The following is a 22,729-nucleotide window of genomic DNA, read 5'->3' as shown; positions in this document are numbered from 1 at the left end:
TATGTACCTTGGGGTGACGCGCAGTAACACAAATCCCTTATTCTTCTTTGAGTCTATCCTACCCCTGCTGTACCCTGACTGATATCTCCAGGTCTGGTGAGGGTCTCCAGCTGCTGTGCTGGAGTGAAGTCTCAGAGAAGGTATGGTAATGGACCAGAAACTCAGCTCTGGGTAGTGATCTAGCATTAAACTGGTACTGTTCCTACTAAGTAATGCTTACTCTTATATTGTCATCCATCCAGCCTCACATGGAAAGAGTATTGCCTGGGTCACTTGTCCTAGCATTACTACTAGGAAAAATTATATTTTTTTCATTTTTAACATTTTTGTATATATTTACTACAGATGTATATACAGACTTATATCCTATCAAAACAGACAAGTTCATGTTTCAGGAAAAAAATAGCAACCTTGGAATCCTTTATAAAAACAAATCTCCTGTTTACAGAAAATGCAAGTATATGAATTAAAAATATGTATACTATTTCTAGGCTAGAGCCTGGAAGAGATGTACATTACTGTTTGGTTTATAGTTTCCTGCTTCTTTCTTTTCTATTAATACTTGAATGGGAAAAGGATAAGAAAAAAACATTATTCTATACCCCAGTCTCTGATTCAGTAACCACTGCTGTGTCACTAATACTGATGATGGAGTTGTCTGGGCGGAAGGACACGTTTGGTTTCTTCTTATCCTCCTTCTCTTTCAGTTGTTTCTTATTACGCCTCTTTTTACTGTCAACATATATTAATTACAGATAAAGAGTAAGAAGTGCTCTGAAACAACAAAAATACCGATTGCTGTTCTCTAAGAAATAATACTATTAAGAAATAAACCCTGAAATAAAGATTGGAAAAGATGAACAGAGCTGCTGCATACAGATGCGTTCAAAACACAATTTTTGCCTGCTTGAAATCTACATAAAATTGTTGTAGGAACCCATAAAAATACTAGCAATCACACTAAAATCCATTAATTGTCTAATAAGCTATTTATATTAAATATTACAAACCACATAACATTTCACATCTATATCTTGTGTATAATTAATAATTACTACTCATAAGGCCTGTAAGGAATCTGTAAGAAACAAACTTCAATACCCATCGAAGTTTTCTAATTACTAGGTGACAAGTAGATTACAAGACAGCAACTGTAGCTTCTTTTTTAAAATGTGACAAATAGATTACATGACAGCAACTCTAGCGTCAAGCACTTCTGCAGATACTATCAAAATGTATTCTAAACTCTATCTGCAGTTACTAGTGTAGCAAGTTTTCACTTTAAGAGTGAAAAACTCCTCTTGAGCCTCTGCTCCGGAATGACAGTTAAAAGCATGGTAATTGGAAGGAACCAAGTATTCCATTCTAGAACATTCTATCAGCATTCTATGAGAACGGAACAAAGATATGTAAGCAGCTTAAAAATCTATTTTAACTGTTTGTGGAATCAATTAACATCTAATAGATGAAATTTTGTAAGTAATGAATAACATACCTAGCAAAAAAACCCCAACCCTGCTTCAGCAGGAATTTTGTTAATTAATCACTGTCTATATTAAAAACAGCCTACACATTGAATTATACTGAAAAAGCATATAATCCTTTCCCTCTTGAAGATGACAGTGACAATATGCAGCCCAGACAGCAGTTTATCATTGTGCAAAGAGCAAATCATTTCATGAAGAGTGTATAGCAAACAGTCAGGAGACAAGAAGACCTCAAAACACAAGTAGTGGAATGAAAAACATTTCCCCTGGAATCTTCTACCTGTAAATCTCGTAAGAGCAAAAACTCTTCACACCCTAATGATACAATTCTGCTGTGTCTTTACTAACATTTGCTATTTTATTCTCTGCTGAGAGAGTTATATCCACTCCCTCTGATGTCAAAGCTAGAAGGTACAGGCTACCAGTCAGTCTTTCAAAAGGAAGTTCCACTTCAAAAATTTGGCTTGCCTTTTTCTATTGTTCTGTACATCTCTTAGTTCAAATGGTTCAACACCGGTTTTTAGTAGCTCCATAGGTTTGGTTTGGTCTTGTCCAAAGGAAGTACTGGGCACAGAATGATGCTTCTGGAGCTGCTCAAATGCAATGATATCTTGAAGTGGAATGAGTTTTGGTGCCTAAGAGTGTTCAGAGACAGAGAAAGAAGACAGAGGAAAGAGGGAGGGGAATCCCAGTCAGATTGCATGAAAAAAGTAAGTCCAGTTTGGATTTCAATTAAACAAACAAAACTCCTGTAGCATTTTGTAAAGAAAATGGAAATGGAATATTAATAGCATCAGACCAGAACCTCTGCCAATATGTACATGTGTAAACTATTTTCTGAAAGTGAATGAAAAGGTGTGACTTTTCTCCACAGAACACATGAATTTTCTCCATAGAACATGTTTCACTAATATTTGCATTTCTTATGTACATAGTTCAGGATGAAGTTAGGAACCATCCAATGCACACAGAGACTGAAGAAGCACCTTTCAAGGAAAACCATTTCCATTCTTCTCAACTGGGATATACAAGCATATAAGTCTATAAGAAATAAAATTTTTCAAAACATCAGGTATTCAGCATCCGTAAGATTTTCTTACCAAGCCTTTTACCATTCCATTTCTGCCCCGCAAGAAAGGATTTTTCATCACATTCTACTTCTGTAAATAATTCTATTATAATTTCTGGGAAAAAACCCTATTTTTTTATCATATAAATATTGTCTGTTCAGTATTTTAGACAGCAATTCTTTACACTCATTACCAGTGATTAACTATGAATTGATTCCATAGTTGATTAAGTATGGAATGTAGAATCAATCTTATGTCATTAAAAACACTTTCAGGCTTGCAGGCTGCCTCACACTGGCACGTCAATATGCACATATATTTAGTTCTAGATTCCTCCCGATACCTGTGCTGAACACTTCCAAAGTCCATAGCCTGTAAACGTGAACTTACTTGTGATGAGTAAGAAACCATAAAACTGACAAAACACTACAACTTAGAAAAATATATTATTAAAATCCAGTACCTTCTTTTTCTCAGGTAGATTAATCTGAAGTAGTGATATTCCTGCATCCTGTAGTGTTTTTCTGGAGTCAGTATCTTTTGTTGCAGGTTTAACAGGTATTAAAGTAGTAGTGATTGGCTGCCTTACAGCTGGTGGAATTCTAGGTACTGGGCCAAATTGCAAGCGCAACAGTGGAATACCAGCCAGGTTCTGAGTGGTCGGAGCTTTGTACACATCGACATTTGCAGGGAACTGTGGCCGAGGTGAAACTTCTTGCTGTCCCTCATACTGATCTAAATTCAGATATTTGGGAGGTCCCTTATGCACTCTTTCTGCCCATCTCTCCTTTTCCTCATGCATTTGCCTTGGAATCTCAGGGTTATATCTATTCTTGTGGAAATCTTCTCCTGCCTTAGTCTTTCTTGGTGTATATGATAAGGAATCTGATGAACTCCAAGCTAGTCGTGGTACTGGGGGTGGTCTGGCAAAAGATGATGACATTTCTATCGGATGTAAAAATGCTGGTTTGGCATGATAACTTGATTCGAGCTTAAGCAAAGGAAATCCATTTGAGTAACTAATTTTTTTTTCAACAGGGATAAGCTTTATTTTTTTCTGGATGCCTGAGGAAGGAGCTAGGAGATGAAGTGGTTTAGTAGGCACTGAAGAATGCAAATCTTGGGATGGTGACATTAATCCTGTTTCCTTGCTGTTGCTTTCAAATAATGTCAAAGATGCACTCATATCCAGATGATTCTAAATGAGAAAAGCAAACAAACCAGCATTTACATAGTTACCATGCACTAAATATGCACCAAAAAAACCCAATTCTTTCTATACCAATCACTACGAACACATTTCCTAACTCAACAGGATAGATAATATATCAGACATACTGAATAGTCTTCATAAACCACACTTTGATATACCTACCTTTATTTGGCCATTGCTGCTTCCGTTTTTCACACTCTTCCTTGGCTGAAAAACAGAGCTCTCTTGACCAGTTTTTCCTTTTTCTTCTTGAGTGGGCACTTGTGTTTTTGGAGAAGCATTGCTTACAGCAGTGTGTGCAGGCTGGCTCCCTGCCAGATGAACTGATTGATGCTGTGGTAACATTTGCTGCACATTTGGCACATTGGTAAAGGATGACTGCACTATTTGCATTAAACTCATGAAGTTGATCTGCTGTAGCTGAATATACACATGCACAAAGTTAACAATGCCAACAACTTCAACAGAGATCTTAGCAAAAATATCCAGGCTATGTTACAGCTGTTTGCCATCAGGTGACAAAACAAAAACCATCCCAATAATAGGATGATTCAATAATGATTCATTTGTATAATTGTATATGTGTACTGGAGTTTTTTATAAGCTACAACAAATACCTGCCACAGACAGGTTATGCTGAAGCAAGATTAATGTCTTCACTTCTTCTGTGAAGTTTCAATAAATGTAAGGTCACTTGAAATTGGCTCAATGTACTACCACAACGTAAATCCTAGTACAGTTGAAAAGTTATCACAGCATCAGAATTTTTCCAAATGTAAACTATTAAAGCACATTGACTTATATAGCTAAAACACACTCAAACTTCTATTATTATACCACTAATTTTCTTGAATCAGAAGCAAGAGTTAAGTCTAAAATAAGTTTTCACAGTGATTAACATGGGACTGGAAATCTCTTTCAAGAACAACCACATGCAGAATGCCTTTAACACAGTAATTATTTACATTTTTTTAAACAACACAGTTTGTACCATGAAAACTACTTTAAAAAATCAGATGCTCTCACCTGAACTAATTTAAACATTTCATCTTGCAGCATCTGCCTAACAGTTTCTGATGCATTTGGTTTCTCTTCTCTAGAGGATTTTTCCTTGACTTCTTGCTTCTTTGCACAAACAGAAGTATGGGAGGCAAGACTTGATATAGTTGAAACAACAGTCTGAGAAGGCTGAGAATCACTTACAGAAATGTCCGCACTACTTAAGAAAGAAAAGGACAGAACTATGAAAAACATTCAGAATTCAAAACACCTATCTAAGGTTGTCTTAAATCAGTCCATAAAAATTTTAAAGATAGCTGTGTTTTATAAAAACATAATTAATTTGTAGGAACAACTTAATAATTAACAGTGTACAATCTTGACCAGAGAGCATGTATGACATATTTCCAAACACTCCTTAAAATATTGAAAAACAGCAGTAAAGATGTAAGTTCTATCTGATTTTGTAGCCACAAGTGTATCTAAAATATTGTTTTCACTAGAGATACAGGCAGAAAACAATGACTTGACAGAAAGAAAAAAGGCCTGGTTAGTCATAAAGTCAAAGAGCTGATAGAAAATGAAGAAGGACATTTTTAGTTGAAATACGGCAGAAGACAGATTCACTTTGACTTAAAGTAATGTTCCTTCAGATATTTGGGATTAAAAAGCAACAAGATTTCAGATTAAAGAAAATAATTTAAAATTTGAGTAACATGTACAATACATTACATTTTCCCACAGTGACAACAAGATCTTTTAGTAGGTAAAGAATATCAAGTACATTAATTCCTTACATGAGGAAGAGAGGGTTAGGATTTACATTAAGCTATAAAGAAACTGAAGGACTTCACTTACACCTACAGAAATTGACCCAAGAGACATTTCTCTGTTTAAGAAAAATGCTGACATTGCTATGGATACAGGCAACCCTTGGAGCTGCCTGTACAGACTTTTTACAATTGTACAGGATGGCCTCCAAGCATGTGAACAAACAGAAGCATAAAGCAATGGCTAATGGGTAATAATCTTAGATATCTAAGAGCTGTGAAGGGGCATATGAAATCTTTTGGAAGGCAATTAGAATGTGCAAGCATGGACTGAGATGCCGAAAGTTTGAATAAATTTTCTTTGAAAATAGTTGGCATGAAAAGCTCATGAAGGAAAAGAGATTAGTGACACATGAAAATGGAACCCAAAAGTATGCGTAGTTCATATCTTCCTCTAAAATGAAAAAAGCTTCATAGAGGACTGTTCTAGAACTGAAAGCCTGAGACTGACTCCTGACTCCTTTTCCCAATTCCAACATTCTCTCTATTTTGTATATATTTATGTAAATATACCAGTTGCCATAGGATATATGCATTATAATAATTTTAATTAAAATGTATTCACAAGTTTAAAATATCATCGTTCAGGTGTTCTATATGTTCTCCTATAGTAATATTATATAATGAATTCTATCCAGAAAGAGAAAACAAAACTGTCATGTCTCTTGAAATCTGATAGCTCTGAATTAACAGGTTTGATTCATGGGATATTCCAGACAACACACGAGTGTGTATGATCCACAAGGATTATAGTACAAAGAAGTTTCAGGAAAAGCTACTTAGTTTGCAGGTTCAATATACTATACCTGCAAATATTTTGCAGTCAAATTTACATATCACATTACTTCAAACCAACAATTTTATTTTATTACATAAAACAGTATAGGTTTATCTTACCTAGGAACTTCCGCATCTTGTTTTGAGGAGAATGAGTGAGAAATGGTACTAGTAACAACCTCAGTCATACTATAAAGAGAGAAAAAAATAGTATTGCAAATTCTACAATAATTTGTTATGCTGTTTTCATTTTATATACATGTATGTGTATAAATATACACATAAACTCCTGAAGAAGTATTTTAATTAGAATGAGATGAAATACTTGAAAGCCACCTGATCAAAGCTGTACTGATCTGCATTACTTCAATTACTGCATTACACTGCAATTTGAGCTGGCAAATACTGACATTCATGTTTTGTTTCCCCTAGCAATCAGAAACTGATTCAAACAAAAGCACTGGAAAAGTTCTGGCTATTCAAACAGCAGGCAAAAAAGAGGTTGATTCCAGTAGACAAAGGAAGAGAAAACCCAATTTAACTAATACTGTTAATATCACTATAATCTGCATCTCTGGAAGAGAAAAAACAATGCCATAATAAATTCTTGAGGGGCATCTTACATTCAGTTAAAACAAAACCATGTAATTTTAAAATAGTAAGCGATTTCAACTGTCTCAAAAAGTCAGCCGTTTAAGTTTTTCACAAACTTTACGTATACATAAGGACATTTATTTATATGTCATCATAATAAGATTTTCCATTTTTCCAGTTATTGTCTATCTTTCTCCTAGACATAAAATACACCTTCCCACAAACCATGCTTATTTTATTAGATCATTACTAAAATAATGACTCATCAACCCTGCACTTCGTATATGTGAAATACCTGTACATGAAACAGGAGATGACTGAAACTGTTTGAAACTGTGATTTTGTTGCTATAAACAACAGCAGCAACCCCTGAGACTTCACTGGATACCATCATTAACACAACTACTACTGTTTTTAAGCAAAGTTAAAAGAGGAATTAAAAAAACCCAACAAGTCCCTTACATATTCTGTTTAGCCTTTTTTTCCTTTGTTTCTTCCATGTTTTGATCTTCAGGACCATCTACAGCTGAAATGGTGTCCTGCTGAATATAAAAAGATGTATCTTAACTTGCAAATTTTTTCTATCCCTCCTGCTTCAATAAAGTACAGGTTTTTTGGCCTATGTATTTTTGATTAATCATCCAATTAAAAAAATATAACTAAAAAATAATCAAAATTACATACTTATCAAAAGACAGTTACAGATCAGCAACAAAGAGATAGAACAATTCACCTGAGCATCTTTCTTTTTCTTAAACTCATTATTATGAGATTTTAGTTTCAAATTCGTATTCATGTAGTACCCTGGATATATATTCTGCTAATCTCACACTCCCTAGGTGAAGAAGAAAATGTGGGAACAACACTATTATACACAAACTACCTACAAACTAAGAAAATTAAACAAATGTAGGATTTTACACATGCCATAGATTCACTGAAGTAAAATGTATTGCAAAATTGAAGACCACAATACATAGCATAATAGCCCTTAGCAACTTTTAAAGAAAAGATACCTATGACCAAAAATGATGCATTGAAAAAGAAGGCTCATTTATAAATCCAGAGTGAGTTTTCAGACAGAAGCAAAATAAAATTCTTGATATATTTAGTTTTTTAAAAATTAATGTAATTTTATGTATATATAATTATATCTAACATATATATACATATATAAAAGCATATGTACATTTTCAAAAGTGATCAGAGCACACATCATTTTATTACCTTCTAATCATTACTTTTATTAAGCAAGGAAGAAGATTCACCAATCCTAAACACTTTAAGCCCTCAACTTCACAAATATATTGATGAAGTCAGGATACTTTGAAAACGGTATTCATAACAATTCGATGCTTCCATGTAAGATCCTGTGACACCAGGAGAAATGCTGGAGCTGAGTAAGGCAGCCTAACCTGCTCCCTTTGTAACAACCAGCACAACTAAGGACAGCTGATGGGTGGTAGGAAGCAACTCTCTTCCGAGAGGTAGAAAAGCACCCATTTGATGACCTGACACACTCTCTAGAGAGGTGCTGCTTCCCTGGGGCTCCAAGAGACAACCAAGCCCTGCACAGCCCACTATTATCCGCCACTGTTGTTTCACACTGGTGCCAGTGACACATCCAGGAGCAGGCTGAGAAGGGAGTGGCAATGAGGGCTCTGGAGTGCTGTTAATCCTCCCAGTCAAAGGGAAAGGGTCTGAAAGGGTTTGAATCTGCTCAATCAACAAATGGTTACAGGACTGGTGCCACGGCCAGGGGTATGGCTTCTTCAGCCACAGAACTTGCTTTGAGAAACCTGGTCTGCTGAGGGCTGATGGGGTTCATCTATCAGAGCAGGGGAAGAGCATCTCCAGTCATAGTCTTGGCAAGTGGGGAGGAGGGCATTAAACTAAAGCTGCCAGGAGAGGGGCAATTTTATGCCAGAGACAGAAAGAGATGCCTGGAGAGGGACTGCATGTCAACAGAGCACCTGAAGCGCTGCACAAAGGAATTACAGCTACTCCTGCCAGTAACTGAGCTTCACTGGAGGCCTCCATGCAAACACATATAGCATGGGGAATAAACAAGAGTTGGAGATGTGTACATCTGCCAGGTATGATTTTACTGGCATTGCAGACATGTGGTGTGATGACTCTGATGACTGGAGTGTTGGAATGGATGGATGCAGCCTCTTTAGGAAGCACAGACAGGGGAGACAAGGGGTGGGTGTCACCCTCTACGTCAATGACTAGCTGGAGTGCATGGAGATCTGCCCGGGGATGGATGAGTTGACCAAGAGTTTATGGCTCAGGTTTACCAGGAGGGCAGGGACAGGTGACATTACAGTGGGGGTCTGATAAAAGGCTGCCAGCTAGGAAGATGAAGCAGATGAGGTCCTCTATATGCAGATAGGAATATGCAGATAGCCTCATGTACACAAACCCTGGTTCTCACAGGGAACTCCAATCATCCCAGTATCTGCTGGAGGGGCAACACAGCAGGGCACAGGAAATACGGAAGGTTCTGTAAGGCATTGATGATAGCTTCCTTCTACATGTGACAGAACAGCCAGTGAGGAGAGGTGCTATGGTGGACCTCAATCTGACCAACAAGGAGGAGGTGCTGGGGAATGTGAAGCTCAAGGGCAGCCGTAGCCGCAGCAACCATGAAATGGTGGAATTTGAGTTCCTCAGGGCAGTGAGGAGGGCACACAGAAAGCTCACTGACCTTCACTTCAGGAGAGCAGAGTCTGGCCTCTTCAGGGATCTGCTCGGTAGAGTCCCATGGGATAGCACCCTGAAGGAAAGAGAGGCACAAAAAAGCTGGTTAATATTCAAGAATCATCTCCTCCAGCCTCAGGAGTGATGCATCCCAACAAAGAGGAAGGTAGGGAAAAACGCCAGGAGGCTTGCATAGATGAACAAGGAGTTCCCAGACAAAGTCAAACACAAAAATGAAGCTTACAGAGGGTGGAAACAAGGACAGGGTGAGGAATACTGAGAGATTGTCCAAGCCAAACATTTCCTGGGCTGCACCCAAAGCAATGAGGCCAGCAGATTGAGGGAGGCAATTCTCCCCTCTATTCTGTCCTCAGAAGACTCACTGGAGTACTGTGTTCAGCTCTGTGCCCACCAATACAAGAAGGACATGGACCTACTAAAGCAAGCCCAGGACAAAGGGTGTTCAGGGGCCTGGAGCACCTATGAGGAAAGGCTGACAGAGTTGGGGTTGTTCAGCATAATGAACAGAAAGCTCTAGGGAGACCTTAGAGCAGTCTTTCAGTAGCTCAAGGAGCCTACAGGAAAGCTGGAGATGAACCTCTTACAAAGAGCACATAGTAATAGGAGAGGGAGGAATTACTTCAAACTGAAAAAGGGTGGGTTTAGATTAGATTAGAGGAAGAAATTCTTTCCTGTGAGGAGGTGAGGAACTGGAATAGGTCGCCCAGAGAAGTTGTGGATGTCCCATCCATGAATGTGTTCAAGACCAGGTTGGATGGGGCCCTGGATAATCTATCTGGTCTAGTAGAAGGTGTCCCTGCCCATGGCAGGGGGTTTGGAATGAGATGATCTTTCAGGTCCCTTCCAAATCCAAATGTTTCTATTATCCCTGACGATTCTGTGGTAACTTGCCTGTTCTCTTTGATGTTCTACAGGTTTGATCTTGACAGAGCTATTGGAGCTCTTCGGAGTTTCATATGGCTCCTCAAAGAACTCTACAAAATAAACACAATCACTCTAAATTAGAAAACTACATGGATTATAGTACTTTTATGCGATTTCTGACAGCAGGTCACATTAATTCACTCTTTTACTAGTGTGGAGTAAAGTGTTCAAAGTTGCTTCAGCAAATTCAAAATTGTGTTCTTAGTAGTGTTGATACATGCTCCCAAAGAGAGAGGTAAAAAAAAAGCAGCTTATATAAAGGGTACAAATACGATAACTTATGCATACTCAGCTGTTAAAATTTGCAAATTGTTTTACACACTTGCATGAATATTTCTGGAATGAACGTATATGAGAGAACAGAACATGTTCTCTCATATATATCATACATTGTTCTATCTCTATAGCAAAAAAGTAACATAAGTGAAATAGTAATTGGAAAGTCTTGATAAAGCAATTTTATATAATTTAGTTATAATACAAACTGGATAAAATAATTCCAATACAACAATGAAAACACTCACATTTTTTGATTAAATAAATAGAGGGACATAAAATCATACTCATGCAAAACTACTGCTTTATATGTCAGACCATAGTAAAAGGATATACCATTAAAACAAACCTTGTTCTGGTGTTACACTCAACTCCTGCTGAACAAATGGTCCCACTTCATTCAGATCTTCAGTCATTAGAGGGATAGAATTATTTCCATGATTAATTTCCTTCTTATCAAAATATTTTGACTTTGTAGACATTCTGGTAATTGGGATTACAAAAGGTAATTAACAACGTAAGTATCTGGCTCACTTCGAGTATGCTGCTCCTTTCAGATTGCAGGCTAGTGCCTAACTGTAAAATAAACACTGTTGTGATATAATCAATATTCATTTAAGTTTTCTCTCTGACTATGACTTCAACCAAGCTTAATTTTTTTTTTGTGGATAGCTGTGATATTTTAGTGTCATTAATGGTACACTCTTTCAGATGAGCTGTTTCCAGAAAAATGTAACCAACACACACGATCTACCAAAAATGGAAGCAAACCTGTGCTATGTCTTCAAAATCATCTGGTTAAGGCTACACTTATCTCCCTCACAGAAACTTCCTTTATTAAAAAAAAATAGCAAATTGTCAGACAAGACATACAACAATGTCTCAAAATACTAGAGATTATTTTCAGAGTACTAGAGATCTATCTAACTCTCTCTATATACATGTATCTTCTAATACTAGAGATCTATTTTTTTCTTTATTGCAACAGAAGATGAAATGCCACAGAGGAGTTCAGGTTAAGGATTCTTCATCTTCAGGACAGTGCAAGATATTAACAAATATTACTGCTTTTTCCATCTATTTTTCTGACAAGCACACATATGAACACAGCTAGATTACAAATCCAGGGGAAAATAAACGAACATTGTGAACTCAAATCATAAATCATCTCAAATCATAAAAAATTACAGTGAAGAGAGGGGAAGTTCTCTGAATTCTTTGAGAAAACCATGATACCCATGATACTGGAAATCTAGATTCTATTTCCACATCACTAAGTTTATAAACAACCATGTACAATTCACTTAATATGCAACAGCTACATTATTCTCTACCTAATGTACCTGTGCTGATGGAGAATATTTCATCTGCTTCATGCAGCTGTAACCAATATACACAACTTTGACTTTTCACTCAAAATGAAACACATATATAACACATAATAACAGTGGATCTTTTCATGGTGCTCAACAGAAGAATTATGATCAACTAGAGCTCTTAGGTTAAAAAAAAAAATTACCCCAAATCACTTTCACAAAGATCATCATAGGCTTGTACATTCTGGACACCAGGAGGAGAATTGGCCACTATGGAAGAGCCTTCATCCATACTACTTTCTTCGTCTGTTCTAGACTGGGCCTCTGATAGAGATGCAATTTCTTTCAGATACTGATTATCTGGATGCTATTAATAAAAATAATGATAATCAAAATTCACTACTTTAAAAAAAACAAAAAAACCAGACACTTTTAAAAAACCACAATGCTTTCATATAGAATGATTATGCTTAATTCGTATCCTTTTCTTTATCATAGAGCCAAGAAATCCTGGATTTACAGTTGCCTGTGAAACGCTGAGTTTCTGCCCTTTTTGCATTAAGTGAAGCAATGGTCCTCTGAATTATCCAAATGAAATCTAAGAAAGATTTGTCAGTGTCAACTGAGTGTTAATTGTCAAAGACACTATATGACAATATAATCGAGACAAATATATACAGTAAGATTTGGCCTTAATCAGGTATAATATGGAACTCTCAAATTACCACTGAAAACAGTATGAAAGGCAAAGACATACATAATCTTGTTGTTAGGTGCATGCAGAAAATTTGTAAGTTGTAAATAAAATACTTGTCCAAAAAACCAGAAAATACAAGCAAAAAGTATGAAAAAAAAAATCTCTTTTGAAATGGGAGAAAAGCCTTCTCAAAAAAAGTCCCACAACCCTCTCCCCTCAAAGCCTTTAATGTATTCTCTGATTCTAGGTACTGTTAATTAAAGGAGCTAAGTGATCCAGTTGTCCTGAAAGTATAAACTAAAGCAATACCTACCAGGTTCTCCTGGCAAATCTCTTCTTTCATATACACACATATACTCCAAATCTCTGTAACAGTGCTAGTCATTTTTCACCAGTCTTTAAGCAGTCTAAATACTCCAGTCAGACTGTATCTGCACTGTCCTCAAAGACAAATGAACTTAAGCTCTTCCAAGAGAAACTATTTCTTTATTCTTTGCCTTGCTTTGCCATATTCTATCTCCAGTAGTAGGTTTCCTCAAAGATGATGTCTAAGACGAGACACAGTGGCCAAACTTACAGGAATTTGTGCAAAAAATGTGGTATCTGGGTAAATGAGCTATATTTTGAACTTCCAGAGAACTTTCATCTCCAACTCAAGTATTTTTACAGAGAGAATTTCAGTATTTCTGGAATTTTTCTCTTTTCTTAGCAACTCTTAAAAGAAAGGCTGTTACTCAATACTCCAGGTTTTACTGAGAACAGAACTATGAGGTAAAACATGTATGTGACTTTCTTTACTGGCATAACTCACTCACACATTTCATTGACACTTGTCCCATCCTTTTTCTTACCTTACATCTAAAGCTCTTTGATCTGTCTCCATATAGCTGTTCTAACAACCAAAAAGATGAAAGGACAGCTGCCGATGATGTTTTCACATGTATTGTTGGGAGAGGCTCCTCTAAAGAATCTTGTTTATTGGAACCACAGAGCAGTCTTTTATCGGACCATCTGATCATCCACTCCAGCAATTTTGCAATATTGCTCAACTTGCCTGTCAATTCTATAGGCAGTTCTTCTGCTGGCAGAATACCAACTACATCAAGAGTTTTGTAAATGTATTTAGAAGTTGCCTGAGTTTGCAGGGTAGAGGAAGTATGCTTAGGAAAGGTCTGGCTTGCTAGTGCAACAGTGACTTCTTGATTGTCAGTCTGAGCTCTGTAAATTGACTTGTATTTTAAACCAAATAATCCTTCTTGATGTCCTTTCATTAGGTTATGCACAGAAGGTTCTGTGGTCTGTACAATGGACTGTACAATTGTTGGTTTTTCCAAAATATTTTTGTTTTCACTACAGGCAGGCACTTTTTCAGGATCACAAGATGCCAGGGTGACAGTATAGCAAGACCCTGCGCTAAACACACTTTGACTTCTAGTTTTGTTTTGTCGACGTTTTAGTGTTGTGTGAACATCAAAAAAGAGAGAGTTCAATTCATGCTCTCGAACCAGCCCAGAAAAGCTAGTGAGAAATGGAATTCCAAGCTCACCATACTTTATCAGGTCTCTCTCAAGAACATAACTCAAAAAGAGTTCTAAAAATCTAACATACTCATCATCATCACGTTCAAATTCCCATGCACCAACTACAGGCAAATTACATGGATTAAGCATGTCTCTTTGACATACTTTATGTTTTGTTTTACAATTAGGAGCTTTTATCTTGTGTGTGGTATTTTTGCTGCCTATTTCCCTTTGTCGTTGGAGTTCGTTATCCCTGTAAGACAATAAATGTAAGAACCATTAATACCCAAATCCATTTTAAGAATTACATGCAACATTAGTTCCTTTTCTTCCATTGGTGTTAAAAAAGGCAAATGAACAAACCCAAATTTACATGAGTACAATGCTAAAGTGGCAGATTAATCAAATTCAAAATCCATAGACAGAAACTAGGCAGTAACATGTGGACATAGCTGATAATAATTTACACTTCAATAACATATTAGTCACATACTAACTGATATAACATCCTAAGATGTTCTAAGATTTGGTAAATTTGTAATTCTTCACTTGATAAATCACCCAAAGTGACAATCACCCTGTTTGGTGAAGAGATTACTTGATCAGCAGGACACAACTCTTTTTTCTTTCGTTTTCCCCTTTATTTAAATCAAAAGCTTTCTGCTGCAATTTTTTCATACCTTGGGAATGACGGTGTTTGAGCTCTTGTTTCCTCAGTAAACAAAGCATTGGAAAGTGTGTCTGCTGTGTCTGTATCACTATATATCTGAGGATTCCCAAGATCAGTAAGTGTGCTCGTGCTAAGACTAGTGCCTAGTGAGAATCTGTCATAACAGTGTTCCTCATCATTTGATGCTCCCTCTTCTACTGGCTCCCAAATGTTGATTTCTATAGGGCCTATGTTCTTTACTACACGTCTCAAGGCCTTCTTCCTCACTTCTTCAGCAGCCTGTATAACAACAGACATCATTTCTTCATTTTCAGGGCCTACTAAAAGAAAGAAAATCAAGTTTTCAATCTTAATCTTCAGTTTTGAGTTAGTGTCTCAAATTTAGACATGAATTAGATTTCAACTAAAATCATAAATTAGAGTAATTTATAAATTTAACAAGAAACTGTGATAAAGTGAAGAACCACCAACATTTTGAAAGCCATGATACTCTGTGATTGGTATACACATACCAGACAGAAAATACAGAAATTGTCACAAAACTCAGCTGTCTAACTGAAAACTACAATAATTGTTTTGCACGGAATATGAAAGAAAGTATTCTCACAAATTAGAAAGTAGGATAAAAAATAAAATTTGTTTAAAATTTCCTGAAGAGGGATGAACATTACCTTTAACAATACTGTGACTTAGTCGCTCTTGAAGTCCATGATATTTATCTCTTAGTGAAACTCTTATATCTTCAGGATTAGGAAATGCTTTTACAAAAATCTCTGCCACCTACACAAAAAAAAAGAGCATCTTTTCCAGTAGCTAACATACAAGTAAGGTGTCTTTTCACACAGAACTTATACCACTAGAAAATCTAAGTAGTAGCTCTTCCAAGGAGGAGAAATATTTGTGATAATCTCTATTGCTTTTATTCTAGTTTTAAGGTCTTTCACCTTTTTTATTGGTGGCAATTCTCCAAGCAGACTCAAAATTACATCTTGAACTAACTCTTCAACATTCATGAACCTGCAGAAAGGAAGCATTCGACAAGCCCACTCCACTGCATTCAGACAATGCTCAACTGTGGAGACATCATATCCATTCTTATTCAGATCCTAAAAAAATCACCAGAAACATTAATTGGTATGAACAATATATTTCAGCAAAATTATTCATACATTACAAATAGTAATGCTTCTTTCCTAGAAAATAAAAATCTCTAACTTATCTGCCAAACAGTAGTGCGTGAGGGCAGGAGACAGATCAAGGTTGTAATAGATCACAATGTAAATTAAAAAAAAAAAGGAGAAAAAAAGAAGAGCTTTTTTAAACCAGCTTAGGAAATAATTCCATTAACACTCTGCTGAAGAGTCTGTTTGCAGTCAGGGTAAAACTTGAGGATTTGCCTAAACTGTGAAGTAAATAATCCTACTTCTGACTTCAGGTGATCATAAATTCTTTCTCGTGAGCAAGATAATTAAGCCTTGCAAGAGGCTTTTAAGATGGATCAGTTTATTTTGAACAGTATTTTCTATCTCATTTGCCACTGTCACACAAAGTACAGAAAAATCAGAATATTCTACCATTTGAAACAGAGCCATCCTGTTTATCTGAAACTTGGTTTTTCTGGTGAAGAAAAATTTTGGACTTTTTACAGAATACAAGACAAATATGCTAGTAGTTTCTTTCTTTTTCTTCCTGAACCTCTGACATCAATTGATGAGGGTATAAGTAAAGAAAAGGTGATGAAGTTTTTATTTTTTTCATTATTCTTTCTGAAAACCCTGTATATTTAGTACACCATAAACCCCATTTTGTGTGTATTAAATATACACTATTCAGGAAATACCCAAAATATCTTGACCTAATGGGGAAAAAAAACCCCACCCAGACAGTAAATTCTTAGGTCAACGAATGTAGAAGCTATTGCTCTCCTGGCAGCTATTGCTCTTCTGAGTTAAATACCAAGCAAAAGCCTAACAGAAATACTGTCAGGAAGATGGAGTTCACACGCACAGCACTGCTCCGTAGCATCAAACACATGATTCACATTGGAAGCACTGCGCTCATTTTATTTTATTATGCAAATAAAAGTTCTCACAGAAATATACAACAGACCTTTAGAATTCTTCTCATAGCTTCACACAATTAAAATGTATCTCTACTATATTAGTAATATAATTACCTTGATATTGTTAATATTTTCCCTTGCAGTTTGGTACCGCCTACAGTTGTCAGATAATTTTTCACGAACATGAAACATCCAGCATAATGCACAGAACTCCCTGAACCAACCTACAAATACAAACATGCAATATGGTGAGATTCTATTTAAATAAATTAAATAGAACAGCTTGATATTTTTCAGTATTGCTCTGGAGCTACAGCTCCTTAGTCCCACTTAGTGTTCATGTTCTTTCACATCTGTCAGGTCTGTAGCATGACCCCCTGCCCTGAATCTAGAACTGCACATTTTAGAATAAGAGTTTTGATAACTAACATAAAACCTGGAAATGAAATGTGTTCCTGACACATTGCAATATACTATTTCAAGCTAATAAGAGTTTATTTGCCACATGTGGATTTTCTCTAAATTATTTTATGTTATTGCATACAGACCTAAAATTTTACAGGTCATGTCATCAAACTGATGGCATCCAGAAGATGTAGATCCACAGAGAACAGTGCGGAAACTGCAGTAACGAAGCAAAGTCTCTGGGAATGGACTCAGCGAAGGAAGAGAACCTTTCATTCGAATCTATAAAAACAAGTAAATAATCAAAATGGAAATGAAAATCAGTTAACATTTTACATGCATCACTACAGAATGCACAGCCTCTCGGATATTAGCAGAATACTGCCAAGATGAGTAAAACTCCCTTAAGCTGGCTTTCCATTTTCTTCAACTCACTACTCCAAAAATTCATTTAAGGGAATACGTTTAATATGAGCTATGGCACAAAAAATGCTTTTGTTTGAATGGTACTCATGATTACTGTGAAATACAAGAGTAACAAAGTATAAGAAGAACTAAGATCACAACCAAGAAACCAGATTAATTCAACACAGTCCAGGTTGCTGTCACCAAGGCTAATCAGCTTTGCCTCCAGTTTCAGTTGGTACGTCTGACCAGCTCCCCATGCCAACATTAAGCATGTGACCATGCAAACAGAAGTAAATACTTGTTACTCAGACCAGTTTGTGATCTCGGTCACTGCATTAATGCTGCTGCAAGGGCGTTGCAGGAAGAGAGACAGCCACTGTATTAACTCAATCTTCCTTAAGTACCTGTGTTACAATGACCTAAGGAAAGGCTGATTTTACACAAAAACTTTTAATCTATTTATTCTGAACTTGCTTCTGTGCAAACAAATTGCACAAAAGTAAAATGAGATCTTACAAGTTCTATGCATGGAGATGACCCTTTACCTGAAGTGAGCATTATCTTCTCTGTTCCATATCCAACCCTAAGTGATTTGGAGCATGTTTCCACCTAACAGCTATAACTCCCAATTAAAGTCTGCTTTTTTCTTTCAAATGGACAATAAACGAATTTGTATGTTACCAAGCAGGTATAGAAAGACACCCAAAAGGAAACACTTTATGAATTAGACACCCTAAATCTTTAAGTTCCGGTTTCCTAAAAAAAATGAACATGAGTGTAAAACTAGAAGATGACACGTACAAAACATGACATCAAAGGCCAGGTGAGACTGAATGCTCCTGCAGCTGCAAATTTGTCAGTAATCTTTACAACTGATAATCAAGTTAAAAATATAAAGTTAAATGTTTACTTTCTGCATAACTTTTCTTGCCCACTTCAGTTGCCTAATATACCACTGTGCTGCGGAGCAAGAACAACGAGCAGCCCGCAAGAGCAAGATAATTCGCTGAAGAACTCCTGACACTTTCTGACGGACTTCTTTCTCCATTTTTAGAAGAATGCCATCGCTGTCTTCCTGAAAATGCAAAGACAAACAAACCCCAAAATTAGAAAGGACATATAATTAAATGTTGTCTCTGGTCCTAATCCCTCCTTCTTTACAGCATGCACACGTACTTTCTTATCATCGTTGTGCTACTTAAGTAAACAAGCAGATATGAAAGAAAACAGAAAAATGAGCTGAAAGGAACCAGAACAAAGCTCATGAAGGTTCATAAATACATCTAAACAAACACACAAGAAACATACTTACTTCACTGAGGGAAGCTGGCTGAGGACAGTACAATGGTGGTGCTGGAAGATAAAGCCCAACTGGAACCAAACCGTAAAACTTTCTGCAAAGATCCTTGGCAGAATCCATCAAAAGCTGAAATGTCTCTGAGAGAATATCAACATCTGCCATAACAGCTGCTTTTAGTAGTTCCTGTATTTTACTGTAAAGAACATCTGCATCTTCCTCTTCAATGGGATCTATGACATATTAAGCCCAGAAGCTGATAAATTAATTGTATCAATACATGGATCTTCATTCTGACATCATGAGGTTATGTTATCTGAATTTGCATTCATATATTACAATGACAGACTTCATCTACTTGCTTTAAGATAAGATCTCATACATTTAAAAATAGTATTCAATTATTAATTTTAAATTTTGCTCCATTACCGTGGAGGCTATTGCTTTTCTAGGCAGAGAATTGAACTTTTTAGCCAGGCATTTGCTTGGCATAACATTCTGGCAGATGATTCTTAACAAGAAGGCATAAACTAGGTACACTATTAATAAGGACTGAAGCAACTCTTATCTGTTGATAAGAACTTGAAATGTTTTCAAAGAGACAAAAACAGAGTAAAAAATACAGATTGTGCCAGTAAACTTCCTGTAAAATGTAAATGAAGGCAGATTGATCTAGCTAATGGTGTGCATTTCAGGAGTAAAGTATTTAGTTAGGACCTCGCAGGACCTGCAGGTACCAGTGAAGACCTGGCCAACAGCCAGTGTTGGGGTTCCTCCCCCGTGGCGTGAGGTCCAGGGGGAGGGGCACCCTGGGGTGGAGGCACGGGGTTTCCCTGCTCACTGGTCAACCTCGCTCCCCCATTGGTTGTTTTGTGTTCCCCTGCCCAGGAAGGACCCTGGTTGTCCCCTGATTGCTACAGCTCCTCGGCAGTCCCCGGCCATGCGGCTGGAAAATAGACATCTCTCTGAAACATCTATCAGGAATCGGTCCTTATATTTCTTTTCCACAGGCCTCGTTGTCTATACAAGTTGCAGAAATTCCCTGCTGCAACAAGCCAGAGAGACAACTGAGAGACCTGCTTGTGTGTCTTCCTGTCTCTAAGGGCAAGACAAGAGGAGAACCAGGGAGTCATGACCACACGCCAGAAATACAGTGTGTACCTAGGTATGTGTGTGTCAGGCATCTGGACAGGCTGTATACTCAAGGCCAGATACTGCAGCGGTGCATGGACAGTGTGTGTGTGGGGGAAGAGGGTGTTTGTGAGTGGGTCTGTACTGGGAAACAGAGAGGGGCTGGGGCTTTGGGGGCTCATATACACAGACATGAGCAACCTGTGACACTCAGCTACTGGTCTTGCTACTGGCCCAGCTACTGGAAGAATGTACAAACAGGTATCTATATGCAGACCTTCACCCTGACGAAGAGGAGAGGGAAATGTGTTAGGATTGTTGGTGCTGCCCGTGTTAGCAGTGAGCAGGTCTGTAGGTGTTCATGTGTGGCCAGTTGTATGTAAGTGCTGTGTATGTGTGCTTGTGTATGTGCCTGCTGGGAACACAGCCTTGCTAGCTGCTGGACCTGGAGACCCACTTTAAGAGAAAGGAAAACCCAAAACTATACACCTTCTTGTAGCTAATTTCAAGTGTGATGATACTTTCCATACTGTTAATACATTAAATTTTTGTTTAACGAAGCTTTAGTTTTCTTCCAAACAAGTTAATATCAAATATAGTCAAATAAGAGTTTGGACAATACAAATACAGAAGACAAGATTGATAATACACTCCATTTCTGGAATGATCAAAGCCAAAACACACACCCTCACGAAGTTAAAGTGCTTGAATACATTACAACAGTAATACACAGACTGGAGAAGAGAAAGCAATTGTTTCTTTCTCAGAGTATAATACATACTGAGTATGTAGTCAAATAACATGAAAAATAACCACAATTATTTTTCATTTCAAGTACCTGTGAACTTCTTGTATTTAATATGTCCTGATGGTTCAGAAGTTACTGGCTGTCCTAACAGAGACTGTAACTTTTCCTGAAAAGTCTGCATTGGTAATAAGCTTAATGGCAGGTGACACTCTGCTTTTTTCAGTCTGAAAGTATAATAAGAAACTTCTCATGAATAACAAAGTAATATCCATACATAATCCACTGAAGATCTGTTAAATGAATACCTATGTTAAAATAATTAATCATAATACCTTAAGTCCTATACCTACCAGGAGCCTGGGAACATAAATTTCTAAGGCAATATATATGGCTTGTCACAATAAACTTCATGCAAATAACTATATAACAAAATATAGTATACTAATTCCAAGTGTAAATTTACCTTGAGAGCTCATCAGAGTTCTGACAATACAGCTTGTAGGCCAGACCAATTGAAACAGAGAGCTTCCAGTCCCCAAGCGTGTGTGCTAACCACACAGCCTCTGGAATGAGTCCACCAATAAAGAACAAATCAAGAGTATATTCAGGTGTCCACACAGATGAAAGGTTCTGGTCCCCCACAGCTCTGGTAACCAAACAGTATTGCAGTGGAATGACACGAGGAGGTAAGTCTGTGACATGAAAAACACATTTTAAAGTTTACATAAACCCGCATGCTATCAGATGAATAATCTAGAATTCATTAGTTCACATCGCTTGGGGATTCGTTTCAGTGTACTACTGCTTTTATTACTAATTTACTTTTATTAGAGGCACACTATGGAAGTTTATCTGCAGCAGGCACAGGGAGCTCATGCAATGGTATAATAGTGTGCTCAGAATAGGCTATTTTTCTGCTTAATAATGTGGGATATGCAAGCAAGTGCAAAACTGGTGGGTTTTTTTACTTTAAAGACTTAATCACACTGATGGATCATTTGCAAATATTCCTGATATCTGTAGGATATGCCAGAGGGTACACCTGAGATAAATGGAAATTCCTAGCGTTTTCCTAGTGTACTCACATTGTTTGTACTCACTTTGCTACTTACTGCATAAGACAGAATGTTAAAATGCATTTTTGAAAAAGAACAGTACATAATATTCTGTGATTCTGTGATTTTAGGAGAATGTATAGAGACAAACTTCAGACAAATTTAATATCTCCTTCTTTGTTTAGATTTAGATTTTTTTTTCAAGGTTTTGCTTCCTGGTTCTCCTGGAGAGGTGCTGACCAACATGAATTCTAAGCAGTTATTTGCATCTCTCACAGTTTCTGTTTTGCTCAGACAATTGCATTACTTAGGAGATATTCAGACTAATCCAGCTTGTTCAACTAATTTCACCACGATTTTCTCACCACATACATCAATCTTTGCCTAATCAATATTAAAATCAAGGTTTTATTTTGTAGGTTTTATCTTGAAAGCTGTCTAAATAAAGCGTCCAAAAGACCATGAAGAAAGAAGTAGATACCAGTGCATGCTGTAGTACAGAAACATTAAAAATACTCAATGTATT

At 36.9% G+C, this 22,729-nt stretch overlaps 1 protein-coding gene across 5 annotated transcripts in view; it reads right to left on the bottom strand.

Annotated features, from left to right (window-relative positions):
• CPLANE1 (ciliogenesis and planar polarity effector complex subunit 1) overlaps window positions 1–22,729 on the bottom strand; it is a 60,133-nt gene that overhangs the window by 15,885 nt on the left and 21,519 nt on the right. For 3 of the 5 annotated variants that reach the window (XM_048290918.1, XM_048290919.1, XM_048290921.1), the window contains exons 17-37: window positions 21,612–21,840; window positions 21,239–21,372; window positions 19,285–19,502; window positions 18,883–19,047; window positions 17,708–17,846; window positions 17,274–17,383; window positions 16,042–16,203; window positions 15,769–15,877; window positions 15,108–15,417; window positions 13,759–14,680; window positions 12,414–12,577; window positions 11,244–11,377; window positions 10,586–10,668; window positions 9,681–9,749; window positions 7,433–7,512; window positions 6,497–6,565; window positions 4,797–4,989; window positions 3,933–4,190; window positions 3,021–3,755; window positions 1,956–2,122; window positions 603–732 (exon numbers count right to left, since the gene is read on the bottom strand). In XM_048290918.1, coding sequence (XP_048146875.1) covers window positions 603–732; window positions 1,956–2,122; window positions 3,021–3,755; window positions 3,933–4,190; window positions 4,797–4,989; window positions 6,497–6,565; window positions 7,433–7,512; window positions 9,681–9,749; window positions 10,586–10,668; window positions 11,244–11,377; window positions 12,414–12,577; window positions 13,759–14,680; window positions 15,108–15,417; window positions 15,769–15,877; window positions 16,042–16,203; window positions 17,274–17,383; window positions 17,708–17,846; window positions 18,883–19,047; window positions 19,285–19,502; window positions 21,239–21,372; window positions 21,612–21,840 — 4,580 coding nt within the window. The remainder of the gene's footprint in view (window positions 1–602; window positions 733–1,955; window positions 2,123–3,020; window positions 3,756–3,932; window positions 4,191–4,796; window positions 4,990–6,496; window positions 6,566–7,432; window positions 7,513–9,680; window positions 9,750–10,585; window positions 10,669–11,243; window positions 11,378–12,413; window positions 12,578–13,758; window positions 14,681–15,107; window positions 15,418–15,768; window positions 15,878–16,041; window positions 16,204–17,273; window positions 17,384–17,707; window positions 17,847–18,882; window positions 19,048–19,284; window positions 19,503–21,238; window positions 21,373–21,611; window positions 21,841–22,729) is intronic. The other 2 variants (XM_048290917.1, XM_048290920.1) reach the window with 2 other exon arrangements.

Source organism: Corvus hawaiiensis, chromosome Z, assembly GCF_020740725.1.
Source record: "Corvus hawaiiensis isolate bCorHaw1 chromosome Z, bCorHaw1.pri.cur, whole genome shotgun sequence".
In the NCBI taxonomy this organism is placed as follows: domain Eukaryota; kingdom Metazoa; phylum Chordata; class Aves; order Passeriformes; family Corvidae; genus Corvus; species Corvus hawaiiensis.
The sequence above is the reverse complement of the archived record's forward strand: the minus strand, read 5'-3'. Positions and strand labels throughout refer to the sequence as shown.